The following is a 15,866-nucleotide window of genomic DNA, read 5'->3' as shown; positions in this document are numbered from 1 at the left end:
CGATGTTTCACGGAATAGCCTTTTAAAAAAAAAAAAAATTTTTTTTTTATTGTGTTTCTTTTCATAATTTTGTGCATTCCAAACAATACAGAATAAATCAAATACAAGAAACAATTTTCTGATTTTTTTAACAAAAGAAAAAGAGAAAAGAAAAAAAAACCATTGTGCTTCCCCACACCTTCCGGATCTGCATTCTTTGTAACAATAATATCAGCAATTTGTTACCTTATTTCAAACCTTGTTACCACTTTCAATTATTATGTATCCGTATTCAATATATTATATCTCGAATTTGATACCTTTAAAATAAACATAATATGTTTGGTTCACTTTATCTTCTTTTCTCTTTTATCACTTATTTTGCCATTTGCTTAATCATATTTGCTAAAGCATAACATTTCCAATAACATGCACTATCTTAGGGTTCATACAACTTATAATATTTTTGCAAATAGTCTTTAAATTTTTTCCAGTCCGCCTCAACCGATTCCTCATCCAAATCTCGGATTCTGCCGGTCATTTCAGCTAATTCCATGTAGTCCATCAACTGCGTCTGCCATTCCTCCAACGTGGGTAAATCTTGTGTCTTCCAGTTCTTTGCGATGAGTATTCTTGCTGCTGTACTGGCATACATAAACAACGTTCTGTCTTTCTTTAACACTTTCTGGTCCACCATGCCCAGCAGGAAGGCCTCTGGTTTCTTAGGGAAGGTATACCTAAATACCTTTTTCAGTTCATTATAAATCATTTCCCAGAAAGCCTTCACTTTTGGGCAGGTCCACCAGAGATGAAAAAATGTCCCTTCTGCCTCCTTACATTTCCAACATTTATTATCAGACAGGTGATATATCTTAGCTAGCTTGACTGGGGTCATGTACCACCGGTATATCATTTTCAAAATATTTTCTTTCAGGGCACTACATGCCGTGAATTTTATTCCGGTGTTCCATAACCTTTCCCAGTCTTCAAACAAAATGTTATGTCCAACATCCTGTGCCCATTTTATCATGGCAGATTTAACTGTCTCATCCTGTGTATTCCATTTAAGCAGCAAGTTGTACATTCTAGAGAGTATCTTAGTCTTTGGTTCTAACAGTTCCATCTCTAATTTCGATTTTTCCACTTGGAAACCAACTTTTTTATCCATTTTAAAAACCTCTTGAATTTGAGCATAATGTAACCAGTCTCTCACCTTATTTTTTAGTTTGTCCTGGCTCTGCAGCTTCCAGTTATCTCCAATTTTTTCAATTATTTCCCAATATTTTGGCCAATAGGCCTCCATATTGGGCCTTTTTCGAGCCTTGGCCTCCATCGGTGATAGCCACCTCGGGGTTTTACTCTCTAATAAATCTTTATATTTCATCCAGACTGCAAAAATTGCTTTTCTGACAATATGGTTTTTGAACAATTTGTGAACTTTAACCTTGTCATACCATAAATATGCATGCCAACCAAAAGCATTATCAAAACCTTCCAGATCTAGGACATCAGTGTTTTCTAGCAAGAACCAATCCTTCAACCAGCAGAAGGCTGCAGCTTCATAATATAACCTCAAGTCCGGCAGGGCAAACCCTCCTCTTTCTTTCGAGTCAGTTAGTATTTTAAACTTTATTCGAGGCTTTTTGCCCTGCCAGACAAACCTAGATATTTCCTTCTGCCATTTTCCGAAACATTCCACTCTGTCCACGATCTGTAGGGTTTGGAACAAAAATAACATTTTCGGCAATACATTCATCTTTATAGCTGCAATTCTACCTAACAAGGAAAGTTTCAGTCTTGACCAAATTTCTAAATCCTTTTTGATTTCCAACCAACATTTTTCATAGTTATCTCTAAATAAATTCAAGTTTTTGGAAGACAAATAAATCCCTAGGTATTTCACTTTTTTAACCACATTTAATTCTGTTTCTCTCTGGAACCCCTCTGTTTCTGTAGATGTCAAATTCTTGGTCAGAACCTTAGTCTTTTGTTTGTTCAACTTAAATCCCGCCACCCGACCAAACTCTGCTATAAGTTCTAGAACTCTTTTTGTACTGGGTTCTGGCTCCTGTAATGTCAAAACTAAGTCATCTGCAAAAGCTTTCAATTTATATTGTTTCACTCCGACCTCTCACGGAATAGCCTTTTGATCAGGCTATACAGCAGAGATGCTTAAAGATGCTGTGAGCACCCAAGTCTTCTTCCTCCTCCTTCCTTGATTGCTTTGCGCAAACCGGTTAACGGACCAACTTTCTTCTTGCCCCATCTGTGGGAACTCTCAGGCACAATACATCAAGGCCGGTAGCCAATGGCAACAACCATATTAGAATAAACTTGTCATGCTAAGCACTAATAAATGCAATGATTACATTTTGCAATTCCCCCTTTTTGTGTGCCGCTCTTGCCTTCATTTAAAGGTAATGCTCCTCCGGCTTTTGCTTTCTGCTGATAGGAGAGCAGCTCCCTAATTTACACCCATTCTTCAGTCAATGCCGCGGTTTATATAGTTTCAGCTAATAGCATTATGAGCCATAGTTTTGTGCTAATTCAAAATTAGATCTCTCATTTGCATAAACAAATTACTGTTTGGATTAGCGCTAAATAGTTAAGGCAGCTGATACTGGAGCAGATTTGATTTGGTTGGAATGGCTGCTGGCCTAATGGTGGATATGCAGAACTCAAAATGTGAGTGGGAAGAGTTACAGATGCGGAATCAGCCCATGCAGCAAGCTGCGTCTTGGCAGAGTTGCCCGGAGGACCCGGAATTTGGCAAGGAAATTTCATGTTAAAAGAAGAAAACAAGTTTCTAGTCCACAGTGGAAGCTTGCAAGCAGGATCTGAGTGCGACAGTGCTCTTTCCACTTGTGATTCTGCCTCTGATAAGATGGAGAACATATCCATCATGACTTGTAGCCACTGATAGTTTTATCATCCAACGATTTGTCTAATCCTCTTGCTTCTGCCATGGACTTTAACAAGCCCTCATCTCTCATCTGCTCCCTTCCCTGGGATGTGGGTTTTCCAGAAAAGGTTGAATTGAAGATTTCTGAAGAATTTTCCCGATACAAATTGGGGTAATTTTGCACAAGAAAATTGTTTGCATTGGAGAATTTCCCAATGTCCTAGAGAATGATCCAGTTTAGCGTGCTTATTTTACTTGTATTGCGTGAACCTAAAAACTTGGAAACTTCCAAGGTTGCCAGATATTTATTTGCAGTCAGCATCAATTCCTTGCTCCTAATCAACTTAGGTAATGCAAAAGTTCCAGTGGGAAAATATAAGTAGAGATGCTCTGCTCCACATCCCATCCCCTTCCCCTACGTGCAGTCTGGTGGTAATACTGACTTAACTTGCACAGTCATTGAAATGTTTGCAGAGAGAGAGAGTGTGTGTGTGTGTGTAGTGCTTTGAAGGGACTTAGGGGCAGGGGAGGGCTGCAGAGGCCTTTGGGAGCTGCTGCCGGTCCAAGTGGACATTGCTGGTCTAGAAAAGTTCTACCTCTCTTGGAAGCCTGGCTCCTGGAAGCAGAACAAATCAAGCAGCGCAAGCAAAACGCTGTTGAGTTTGCTTCTGTCCCAGAATGCATGCTCATTGCAGAGGCTTGGGTGAGTCTGGAGTAAACCCTGGATATTTTTCTGCTTCAGTTGTTTGAGACAAGTGGAAGGAAATGCCAGGGACAGGTCAGGCAGACCACTTTTCAGAATAGCACATTGGAATAACAACCCTGCTAGCATTTAAACTCTTGTTTCTGTTGGATAACCCTGTTGGATAGTCCTAAAAGAACATGGCAGGCTGTGAGCAAAGGTCCCAGTTGCTTACCTTGAGTGTATTCTTTTGTCTTTGCAGGTCTCTGGTACTGAATAGCACCCGCCACTCTCCCACAGGGAGCAAGTTCCAGGCTTTGCAGCACCACTGGAGGAACAAAGATCTGCGCTGCATCGGAGGAGTCATGTACAGGGTGTCCGCTAACAAGCTTGCCAAAACGTCCAGCTCTCCGGCCAGGAGCGGTGAAGTTGCTAGCAGGAGCCACACCAGAGCAGGTAGGCTATGGGACAGCTTCCTGGTCTTGGATACTGGCACATGTGAGGGCAAAGCTGCTCCCAGTTGGAGTGGGAGGCAGCTGACACTGTAACATCGTCCCAGATGCCAACTATCTTCGTTCTGCTAAGTGTGGCTTGGGTTTCCATAATGGTCCTTTTTGTTATCAAGTTCAATCATCTCAGAGCTGAGGTTTGCTTTTGTTGTTGTTTAGTCGTTTAGTCATGTCCGACTCTTCGTGACCCCATGGATCAGAGCACGCCAGGCCCTCCTGTCTTCCACTGCCTCCTGCAGTTTGGTCAAACTCACGCTGATAGCTTCGAGAACACTGTCCAGCCATCTCGTCCTCTGTCGTCCCCTTCTCCTTGTGCCCTCCATCTTTCCCAACATCAGGGTCTTTTCCAGGGAGTCTTCTCTCCTCATGAGGTGGCCAAAGTACTGGAGCCTCAGCTTCAGGATCTGTCCTTCCAGTGAGCACTCAGGGCCGATTTCCTTCAGAATGGATGGGTTTGATCTTCTTGCAGTCCATGGGACTCTCAAGAGTCTCCTCCAGCACCAGAATTCAAAAGCATCCATTCTTCGGCGATCAGCCTTCTTTATGGTCCAGCTCTCACGTGAAAAATAGCTAACAGGAAAACAGAGATCTAGTTCATGTGTTAGCTTTTCCCTTTTAAGTTCAAGAGCAAGGAAACGGACCATAGCATTTATTCAAACATTTCTCTGTCGGTGTCCCATCCGTTCCCTAGCACTGTGTGGAATGCACCACACTCTTAAGAACCCATCCATAAAAACCCAGGTATATTGTACTCGGGAGTGAGGAGTGCTATAAATCCAATTCAATAACCAGGTTGGTAGTTATCTGTTAATACCTCTCTAGCATTTCCCAGACGTCTAAAACTGTGCCGCCAGTTCCTAAGTTCAGACATCACAGAGAGATGGCCTTGATAATGGCCTCTCCTTTATGGCAGCTTCTTCCCCCTGGAAGTTCTCCAGAGCGCAGGTCTATGCATGTTTTAAAAGCAGTATTTAGATCTTTTTTTATCTGGACAGAAATTTGTTGGCCAAGGCTCAGGTCGAGTGTGAACAACGTTAACTCCTCCATATATTGGACCAAAAAGGTAAAGGTAAAGGTACCCCTGCCCGTACGGGCCAGTCTTGACAGACTCTGGGGTTGTGCGCCCATCTCACTCAAGAGGCCGGGGGCCAGCGCTGTCCGGAGACACTTCCGGGTCACGTGGCCAGCGTGACAAGCTGCATCTGGCGAGCCAGCGCAGCACACGGAACGCCGTTTACCTTCCCGCCAGTAAGCGGTCCCTATTTATCTACTTGCACCCGGGGGTGCTTTCGAACTGCTAGGTTGGCAGGCGCTGGGACCGAGCAACGGGAGCTCACCCTGTCGTGGGGATTCGAACCGCCAACCTGTCGATTGGCAAGCCCTAGGCGCTGAGGCTTTTACCCACAGCGCCACCCGCGTCTCATATTGAACCAAAGATATATTTAAAAAATGGATGCAGTTTTAACCCTCCACCCCAAACATTTTGTGAAGGCACATCCATGTCCTGGCCCTTAGCTGTTTTTCACATGAGAGCTGGACCATAAAGAAGGCTGATCGCCGAAGAATGGATGCTTTTGAATTATGGTGCTGGAGGAGACTCTTGAGAGTCCCATGGACTGCAAGAAGATCAATCCTCTCCATTCTGAAGGAAATCGGCCCTGAGTGCTCACTGGAAGGACAGATCCTGAAGCTGAGGCTCCAAGACTTTGGCTACCTCATGAGAAGAGAAGACTCCCTGGAAAAGACCCTGATGTTGAGAAAGATGAAGGGCACAAGGAGAAGGGGATGACAGAGGACGAGATGGCTGGACAGTGTTCTTGAAGCTACCAGCATGAGTGACAAACACCTGAGTACATTTTCTTCCAAAACCTTTAATGTTCAGATCAGTGCAATGCTTAGGCAAAGTAAGGTTGGAAGGCACAGCGGGTTCTACTCATGGCTAAGCAAGTGAAGACGCTGATCTTACAAGCTAACACACCCCTTTGGGTCCCGTTATATGGGGATGGGGCAGGCAAAAGGGCAAGCGGATGGCAGCTCCTTCGGTAGCCCTCTCTGGTCCTATTTGTGGGTTTCCTCCTGGGACACCTGGTTGGCTGCTGCGAGGACAGGATGTTGGGCTTGAGGGGCCCTTGGCCTGATCCACCAGGCTCTTCTTGCGTTAGAAGAACTGAGGTCCATTGCTCAGGGTCTGCCTGTTTGGAGCTTCATGTTAGTAAGTTACAGTGTCCTGCTGGCAGACTTAAGGGTGTCTCTTTCTTCAGAACAGACCTACACTCCTGCACAGAAGCAGCAACATGAAAGAGGCCACTGAGTATCATGGGAAGAGCAGCTTTCTTCTCAACCTGGACAGGAGTCTTCTTGTTCATGTCAATAATAATAATAATAATAATAATAATAATAATAATAATAATAATAATAATTTCCCCAAAAATATTAATTTTCTCTTATAGAACATAGACATTAACACAAAAGAAAAACATTACACTTAACACAACAACAAAAATAACCAAAAGAAAAAAATAATAATTCTTTCTTCTTGTATCCTGGGTATATTACATTGCTAAATGACTTCCTCGACACCCCTCAATCTGAATTTCATTGTATCACATATTTAACAATTTCAAACTTCATATTTATAACACAAATACCTTCTTTCAATTACAAACTCCTTATCTTTGCTTTATGTTCCAATCCATAATGTTCACTATACTAGAACTTTTTTTTAATCCCTAGACCTAGTTTATTACTTCCTAGAATTTCCTAATTATCTTATATTGATAATAACAATATTTATTTATTTATACCCCACCCTGCCCGGCCAGAGCCAGGCTCAGGGCGGCTAACACCAGTAAATTTACAATGAAAACATAATGGGGGTGGGATACAATTTAAAATACAGGTTAAAAATACTCTACTCAAGGTTCCCAACTCAAGGTTCCTCCTCCAGCTTTCTTCTTAAGGCTCCGGGGAGACCGATTCCCCGGAAAGCGTGTTTCATCAACTCTGCAAACTCTCTCTTTGCTCACGCCCCCCCCCCCCGGCGTGCAGCTCCTGAATCTCCCACTCTGCTATTATCGGCACACTTTAAAAATGTGCCCCCCCATCCGCAGCACCCAGTGAGTTAATCCACGGTTTAAGCTAAATCTCCACCCCCCTCACCTGCTGAGATGAGGTGCCCTAAGCAGTTCTCTCCGTCCCCCCCCTCCAGCTCAGCCCTGATTTCCCACTCTCAATTTCCTCTCTCACGCTTTTTATCTGCCAAGGTAGGGGGATGCAGTGAGGGGGGGCAGCGGTGGAGAGGAGCACAGTGCCGCTGAAGAGGAGCTCAGGAACAGCTCCCTCTTTGTCAGGGGGCTGCTTTCTATCCCCCCCTTTCTGCCCCCCCCCTGCCTCCCTTCTCCCTGCCCTGCCCAGTCCTTCTGCAGACTGGATTGTTGCATCCTTGCTAATCCTCTTCTTTATGATCATCTTCTGCTTCGGCCGCTCCTGTCCCTATTAAACGTTTCATTTGCTTCAGTGTTTTTTTTAAAATAAAAAAGTTTATTTCCATCTGGGTTGCTTTTCAGGGTGGATTGGGGGGCAGTGGCGGAATTAGATGGAGATCGATTCCCTCCCCCCTGCCCCATACTTAATTTGGACACCAATCGATCCCAAAGATTTCCCTTCACCTTGGCCTGCGTGGCTGTGAAATCGGGGTGCCTTTTCCAGGAGCTCTGCAGAAGCATTTCAAATCTGATTACACCATAATCAGCAGGCCCCAGGTGTGCGCCAGCTTCCATCTCTTGTTTATCGTACCTGGCTCCTTTCCTCTTAGCAAGCAGGCGGGTGGGGGCTCGAGGGAGGAAGGGAGGACCGTCTCAAATTATGGCGTGGTGACTCAGCAGCCTGGGAAAAAATTCATCTCTAAGGAGCCCATTTCCCTCGTTCGCTAGGACCCCCTGTCACCATCTTACAGGTATTGCCTGTTTTCAGCATAAAGGTAAAGGGACCCCTGACCATTAGGTCCAGTCATGACCGACTCTGGGGTTGCGGCGCTCATCTCGCTTTATTGGCCGAGGGAGCCGGTGTACAGCTTCCGGGTCATGTGGCCAGCATGACTAAGCCGCTTCTGGCAAACCAGAGCAGCACACGGAAACGCCGTCTCCCTTCTTGCCAGAGCGGTACCTATTTATCTACTTGCACTTTGACGTCCTTTCGAACTGCTAGGTGGGCAGGAGCAGGGACCAAGCAACAGGAGCTCACCCCATTGCGGGGATTCGAACCGCCGACCTTCTGATCGGCAAGTCGTAGGCTCTGTGGTTTAACCCACAGCGTCACCCGCGTCCCTTATTTTCAGCATATATCTGTGCAATTTTTCCAGGCCCGGCACTGACACCTGAGGCATCCGTAGAATCACAGAGTTGAAAAGGACCAAAACAGTCATCTGGTCCAACCCATTGCAATACAGAAATCACAGCTGAAGCATCCCTGGCAGATGGGCATCTAACTTCTGCTTAGAAACCTGCAAGGAAGGAGAGTCCATTCCCCTCTGAAGGAGTCTGTCCCACTGTCAGACAGCTCTTGCTGTCAGAAAGTTCTTCTGATCGTGAAGCTGAGGCCTTACGCTGAGTCGAACCCATGGCTCCATTTAGCCTAGTGCTGCCTGCTCTGAGTGGAAGCAGCTGTCAGTCGGGGTGGGATCGGACATTTCTCAGCCTTGTTGCTTTGGGGGAAAAGGTGTAGCTCGGCGGTACAGTATTTGCTCTTTGTGCAACAGTTCCCAAGATCAATTCCCGACATCTCCAGGTCCAAAACCCTGGAGAGCCATATTGCTGCCAGTCAGTGTAGGCAGTACTGGGCTAGACGGGCTAAATGGACCAATGATCTGATTTGGTATAAGGCAGCTTTCTGTTTTCCTAGGTGCTTGGTTGAAGGAGCTGGGTATATTTAGCCTGGGGGAAAAGGAGACTGGGAGGAGATATGATGTTGTTTGTTGCCGTTTAGTCGTGTCCGACTCTTCATGGCCCCCTGGACCAGAGCACGCCAGGCCCTCCTGTCTTCCACTGCCTCCCGCAGTTTGGTCAAACTCATGTTCATAGCTTCGAGAACACTGTCCCACCATCTCGTCCTCTGTCGTCCCCTTCTCCTTGTGCCCTCCATCTTTCCCAACATCAGGGTCTTTTCCAGGGAGTCTTCTCTTCTCATGAGGTAGCCAAAGTCTTGGAGCCTCAGCTTCAGGATCTGTCCTTCCAGTGAGTACTCAGGGCTGATTTCCTTCAGAATGGAGAGGTTGGATCTTCTTGCAGTCCATGGGACTCTCAAGAGTCTCTTCCAGCACCATAATTCAAAAGCATCCATTCTTCGGCGATCAGCCTTCTTTATGGTCCAGCACTCACTTCTATACATCGCTGCTGGGAAAACCATAGCTTTAACTATACGGACCTTTGTTGGCAAGGTGATGTCTCTGCTTTTTAAGATATGATAGCCACCTTCAAATATCTCAAGGTCACATGGAGGAGGAAGCATGCTTGTTTTCTCCGGCTCTGGAGGCTAGGTCTCAAACCAGTGACTTCAAGTTACATTAAAGGAGATTCGGATAAACTTTTGGAAAAACTTTGCGGCAGTAAGAGCTGTTCACCAGGTGGAACAGTCTCCCATGAGAGGTGGTGGACTCTCCTTCCTTGGAGGTTTTTAAGCGGAGGTTGGACGGCCATCTGTCGTGGATGCTTTAGCTGAGATTCCTGCATTGCAGCGGGTTGGACTAGATGACTCACAGGGTCCCTTCCAACTCTGATTCTATGAATTTAGTTGGAGGTGTTAGAGGTCTAACCTGGGACATTTCTACAGTGTTGTTAAGTGATGAGCTCCAGCTAGCCTTCTGGTGCCTTTCCATGCCTGATGGCCTGGAATTACAGTGGTGCCTCGCAAGACGGAAAACCCGCTAGACGAAAGGGTTTTCCGTTTTGGAGGCGCTTCGCAAAACGAATTTCCCTATGGGGTTGCTTCGCAAGACGAAAATGTCTTGCGAGTCCGCACGTTTTTTTCCCGCTTTTCCCCCCCTTTTCCTAAGCCGCCAAGCCGCTTATCAGCTGTTCCGCTGATAAGCCGCTTAACAGCTGATCGCTGAAAGCCGCTAGACCGCTGTAGCGCTAATCCGCTAAGCTGTCAATGGGCTTGCTTCGCAAGACGAAAAAACCGCTAAATGAAGAGAATCGCGGAACAGATTCTTTTCGTCTTGCGAGGCACCACTGTATAAGGCTTCCAAAGTAGAACCATGTGTGTTTGTGTTTGAGTGTGTACGTTTCTGGTGCTGAGTGCCCCGGCAGTATTTATGTGCTTAGTTCATCGCATCGCCACCTGCTTGCTTGATCTGCAGTACCACATTCCCTTTAGAAGTTCCTTTTGTTTCCTGAGTGTTTGGGACTAGCAAAGAGATGGGAGAAACGCTTGACAGCTTAATTGCTTGGCATTTAACTGGGGCTGGTTATAATTCCGCCTGGCAATGGCGCTCTCCATCTGGATTTATTGGGTCAATATTTTGTCTCCCTCTGTCACGGCTCCAATTTAGAGCCAGGGTGAAACGCTCAAGCGCTCCTCTCTTTTTCCAGGTGGGTGGGCTGCTTTGATGTGCTTTTAAGCGCCACAGCCCCTGACCCAGGGGCTCCGACTCTGGGCGCATTGAGCAGCGCCCCGGCGGACCTGGGACGCACCATCTCATGTGTTTGCTTCTCCCAGTCATGCCCCATTCCTAGCAGCCCTAAGGGAAGGGGAGCGCCAACAGAGTAATACTGCAAAGGCGAGGAGATGGATTGAGCCCGTGGCTTCATGCCACCGGCCAGAGGGCACCCCACCTCATCCACCTTAGGTCCAATGTATTTTTTTTCTCTTTCAAAAAAAAAATATTCATTTATAACACAAACAGAAAAGACAAACAATACAAACAAATTCTTGTCATATCCTTATTTTTCTAAACATTGTTAAATGGGCTTCCCCAAGTCCCACCTATCTGATTTTCATTTTACTTCATCTTTAGCAGTTTACATATATCATAATTTCTAACCATCTTTTTTTTTAATCACACTTAAAATGACTTCACATTTTATCACTTATATTTTTTTCGAATATTCCTTAAACTTCTTCCAGTCTTCTTCCACCGTCTCTTCTCTCTGGTCTCAGAGTCTCCCGGTCAGTTCGGCAAGTTCCATATAGTCCATCTTCTTCATCTGCCATTCTTTGATAGTTGATAAATCTTGTTTCCATCTTAGGAGGTCCAATGTAGGCTGCAGAGGGGGCATACCGTATTTTTCGCCCTATAGGACGCACTTTTCCCCCTCCAAAAATGAAGGGGAAATGTGTGTGCGTCCTATGGGGCGAATGCAGGCTTTCGCTGAAGCCTGGAGAGCGAGAGGGGTCGGTGCGCACCGACCCCTCACGCTCTCCAGGCTTCGCGCACCTCTCCGCAAGCAGCAGGAGCCCGGCGCTGGGCTCCCGCTGCTTGCGGAGAGTTGCCCGCATGCTGAAGCCTGCGCACGCTGAGCTCAGCACATCCATGCTTCGCGGACCTCTCCGCAAGCAGCGGGAGCGCCCCCGCTGCTTGCGGAGAGTTGCCCGAGCGCTGAAGCCGGCGCGCGCTGATCTCAGTGCATCCAGGCTTCGCGGACCTCTCCGCAAGCAGCGAGAGCCAGCGCTGGGCTCCCGCGGCTTGCAGAGAGCTGCCTGTTTGGGGGCAGCCCCACGCCTGGGGGGGAAAAAATAATTTTCCCCCCTTTATTTCCCCCCCCAAAAAACTAGGTGCGCCTTATGGGACGGTGCGTCCTATAGGGCGAAAAATACGGTAACTCAAAACAACACCAGATGCGGGTGCTAAATCTCTGCATCTGGAACACAGCAGTTCAGATCTTTCCCTAGTCGAGACAGAAGCCGGATATTGAACGTCAGGCGCTTTTGAATGTTAAATGAGCTGAACCAGGCAGGTGCCTGGCCCCTCTGCATGCACACAAGGCTGTATTCCTTCAATTCCATCAACTTCACCCGCCTTTGAATCCTCCCTGGAAATGACAAATGTGGCTGTTAATTATTTAACTGGCTTTGTTTTGTTCTCCTCCTGTTGGGTGTGTGTGTGTGTGTGGTTCCCTTACGGGCAGCTGAGGCCGACCTGATTCACTTTCATCATCCAGACCCAACACCTGCTTTGTCGCCACTGGCACAAGTTAAGGATATTTTGGTCCCGGGGTTTGCCTGTAACGCCAAGCCCTTTGCAATATCAGTGGCCAATCACGAGGCTGCCAGAAGTGATCAAGCAAGTCATCCATCTCTGTAAGCGAGAGGGAAAGCAGTAGTTTTCCTCTAGCTTGTCCACAAGCCACAAGCTCGTTATCGCAAGCTTGGAGAGCCCTGGGTATTTGCCTTTTGGCCGGTGGACCTGAGCGGAGTGGGTTTTATTCACTATGTGCCCGGAGCTCAGATGCGTCTCGCCGCCAGGCAGATTGGCCTCCGGAGCCGAGAGCGCGCCTCGCCTCGCCACCTTGCTCCACTTCCAAAATTTGATTAGATTGTTATGTGCAAAAGAGGCTTGGGGAAATGCCCAGAATTAGATGAGACGGGTCAGATCAGTGCTTAATCTCTAAGGCCTTGTTCTCGCAAACAGGAGGTGACGCGGTCAGCCTGGGGCAGCTTTCAGGCTGCAGGCGAGGGCTCTCATGATGGGATGCTCTGCCGTACAGTAAAGAATACTCGCGTGTAGGAAGCGGGGATGTCAGGGAGAAAGGGGCCAGCTCCTGGTGGGAAGTTTTGTTCCGTGGAGGAATGTCCTGCTCTATGAGCCCCCTCTCCCCTAGCAACCTGAAGCAGTCCAGTTTGACCTGCTCATCTCCTACTTGCAAGAGCAGGGCCTGAAACGAGATGTTTCACCTGGGAATGAGAAGGGCACCTCAAAGCCCCTTCTCCCAGCTGTGTGGCTCAGCGGGAAGAGGAAAGAACTCTGCACGTGCTTGTGGAATGCCCTCCCTAGTGAGGCGTGTCTGTCTCCTATCAGGAGTAATTTGAAAGCATCCCTGTCTACCCAGTTGGGACGTGGGTGGTGCTGTGGGTTAAACCCTAGAGCATAGGACTTGCCAATCAGAAGGTCGGCGGTTCGAATCCCGCGACAGGGTGAGCTCCCGTTGCTCGGTCCCTGCTCCTGCCAACCTAGCAGTTCGAAAGCACGTCAAAGTGCAAGTAGATAAATAGGTACCGCTCCGGCGGGAAGGTAAACGGCGTTTCCATGCGCTGCTCTGGTTCGCCAGAAGTGGCTTAGTCATGCTGGCCACATGACCCAGAAGCTGTACGCCAGCTCCCTCGGCCAATAAAGCGAGATGAGCGCTGCAACCCCAGAGTCGGCCAGACTTGACCTAATGGTCAGGGGTCCCTTTACCTTTACCTGTCTACCCAGGCAAGAAGAAAAATAGCTGTTCCTGGCAACCCAGAGATTGCTGGAAGAAATCATGTTTTCAATTGCAGCTGTTTTTATAATGCATTGACTGTTCTGGGATGCTTTTTTCTGGCCTGACTTCCTTTGGAAAGAAGGGCAAGATGCTACTACTACTAATATAATGCAGTCAAAGGGACTTTCGTCTTAAAAATTACTTCGTATGTATAAGGGTTGAGTTTTTGCCAGAAAAACCAATTCTGGACCAGGCAAGCTGACCTCTAGGTCTCATTACTTCCCCATTTCTTTCAGATGTAAGCCTTCTTTATATGACCTATTTATAAATTGCACACAGTGCTGAGGGCAGGTGGAACATAATGTGCTGCAACTTTCAAATTCCAAAAAATGAGGGGTGCTCAAAAGTTATAACATGACTTGGGAATTCAAAAGCTGTTTTGCTTAAATTAATAAAATTAGTTTTGCTTGGTGTGAAATGTATATAAAATTGCATAGAAATCTTTAGAAATTATTGCCAAGTACTTGCAATTTTGTTTGTTTGTTTGTTTGTTTAGCATTACCTGACATTTTCAGAAGGATAAAAGCGGTTTATGTGCTTCTTCATCAAACATAGTCTTCCCAAGCTAAATGTTGTCCAATCACAAAAAAGCAGTTTTTAGTTCCTCACAATCATATTTCTAAGACCCTTCACTGAAGAAATTTGGGGGAAATAAGTTCCACCCCCTGAAATGGCACACCCTAAAGGGACAAGGAATATCAGTCGATATACAGTCATACCTCGGGTTACAGACACTTCAGGTTGCGTGTTTTCGGGTTGTGCACCACACTGAACCCGGAAGTACTGGAATGGGTTACTTCCGGGTTTCGGTGCATGCTCAGAAGCACTAAATCGTGCTTTGCGCATTCACAGAAGCGCCAAATCACGACCTGCGTGTGCGCAGACGCAGTACTGCAGGTTGCAAACGCTGCGGGTTGCGGACATGCCTCCCACACGGATCACGTTCGCAACCCGAGCGTCCACTGCAGTTTGCATTATGGTATTATCGCCTGCTTTGGAACTGTAGGTTAAAAACATTTTTAAATGCATAGATACATATTTGACCATTCATCCGAGCAGCTCAGAGGATCTTAAATGAGGTTATTGTTTTTCACTCTTGCGACACCCCTGCAAGGTAGATTAGGCTGGAAGATAATGGCTGATAGAAGCCCGTGGGTTTCAGGCTGGAGATGTTCCAGCTCTACTGGAGATGGCGGGGATTGAACCTGGGCTCGTCTGCATGCAAGGCAGTTCCCTCTGCCAGTGAGCTATGACCCTTCCCCACTGCCATCCTCTGTCGGAGGCAGTATACCTCCGTACGCCAGCTGCTTGGAATTTCAGGAGAGGGCTGTTACACTGGGGTCCTGTTTATGGGCTTCCTAGAGGCACCTGGGCGTCCACTGTGGGAAATGCAATGCTGGACTAAATAGGTCTGGAACAGAAAGGCTCTCCTTTATTCTTCCACTCAGCAAAGGTGCAAGATATTTAAGCGGCCGCTATAATAAGGAGTTTTGCCTGGCTCTGTGCCGGATGCACGAGTTACAGGCAGTCGAGGAAATAGGCAAGGTTTTTGGTGGTGGCAAAAACCCCTCGCTCTTTCAGAAAGCAAATTCCACCGAGGAGTTTCATGGAGGGGAGAGTGATGGGGGAAGGCAGCCCCGAGCACAAGATTGAAAGCAGCAGGAACAAAATTAAGGGCTGACATTGTCCGGAAAGCGAGCCTGACCTCAATCTATTAAAGAGCCGTCTCTGGTTGTGCTTAACACACTCTTGGCGCTGTGATGGAATTGAAGAGGCCCTCAAGCAGCGTTTGCAGGCACCCTCCAGCTTCCCTCCAGAGCATAGCTGTCAACTTTTCCCTTTTTTAAGGGAAATTCCCTTATTCCGGATACGATTCCTCGCAAGAAAAGGGATAAGTTGACAGGTATCCTCTGGAGCAGAGTCTGTAGATATTGCGATCTTTGCCTTCCATGGGGTTGTACATCTGGGGCTCTTTTGCTTTCCCTTGGTCATGAAAAGGGGGGGGGGGGGATGAAAATGCAAAATGACGTGAATAGCAGAAAGGATAAAACCAAGGAACCGAATGGAGCTTGAAGCTGGTAGGAGTGTTGGCCACGAGAGAATCCAGGGTCAAATCCCTGCTCAGTCCACGAAACGTGCTGGGTGTGCACTTTTTCTTAGCCAAGCCTACCTCGCAAGGTTGCAGTGAGAATGAGGGGAGACTGCAGTGGCTCTACTCTGAGTAAAACTTTGCTGAATACCAGCCCATATTGGGGGCGGCAGATGTAAAGACATGGACATGCTTGTATGTGAACAGTTGGTTCTGGATCGTATCCTGTGCCTGATTTGGCTTT

General features: G+C 47.1%; 1 protein-coding gene across 1 annotated transcript in view; it reads left to right on the top strand.

Annotated features, from left to right (window-relative positions):
- The window catches only part of ZC3H3 (zinc finger CCCH-type containing 3), a 269,723-nt gene that overhangs the window by 167,244 nt on the left and 86,613 nt on the right, over window positions 1–15,866 (top strand). Inside the window, exon 5 of the mRNA XM_028736023.2 lies at window positions 3,826–4,019. Coding sequence (XP_028591856.2) covers window positions 3,826–4,019 — 194 coding nt within the window. The remainder of the gene's footprint in view (window positions 1–3,825; window positions 4,020–15,866) is intronic.

The sequence above is a fragment of the Podarcis muralis genome, chromosome 8, assembly GCF_964188315.1.
Source record: "Podarcis muralis chromosome 8, rPodMur119.hap1.1, whole genome shotgun sequence".
Lineage (NCBI taxonomy): Eukaryota > Metazoa > Chordata > Lepidosauria > Squamata > Lacertidae > Podarcis > Podarcis muralis.
The sequence above is the reverse complement of the archived record's forward strand: the minus strand, read 5'-3'. Positions and strand labels throughout refer to the sequence as shown.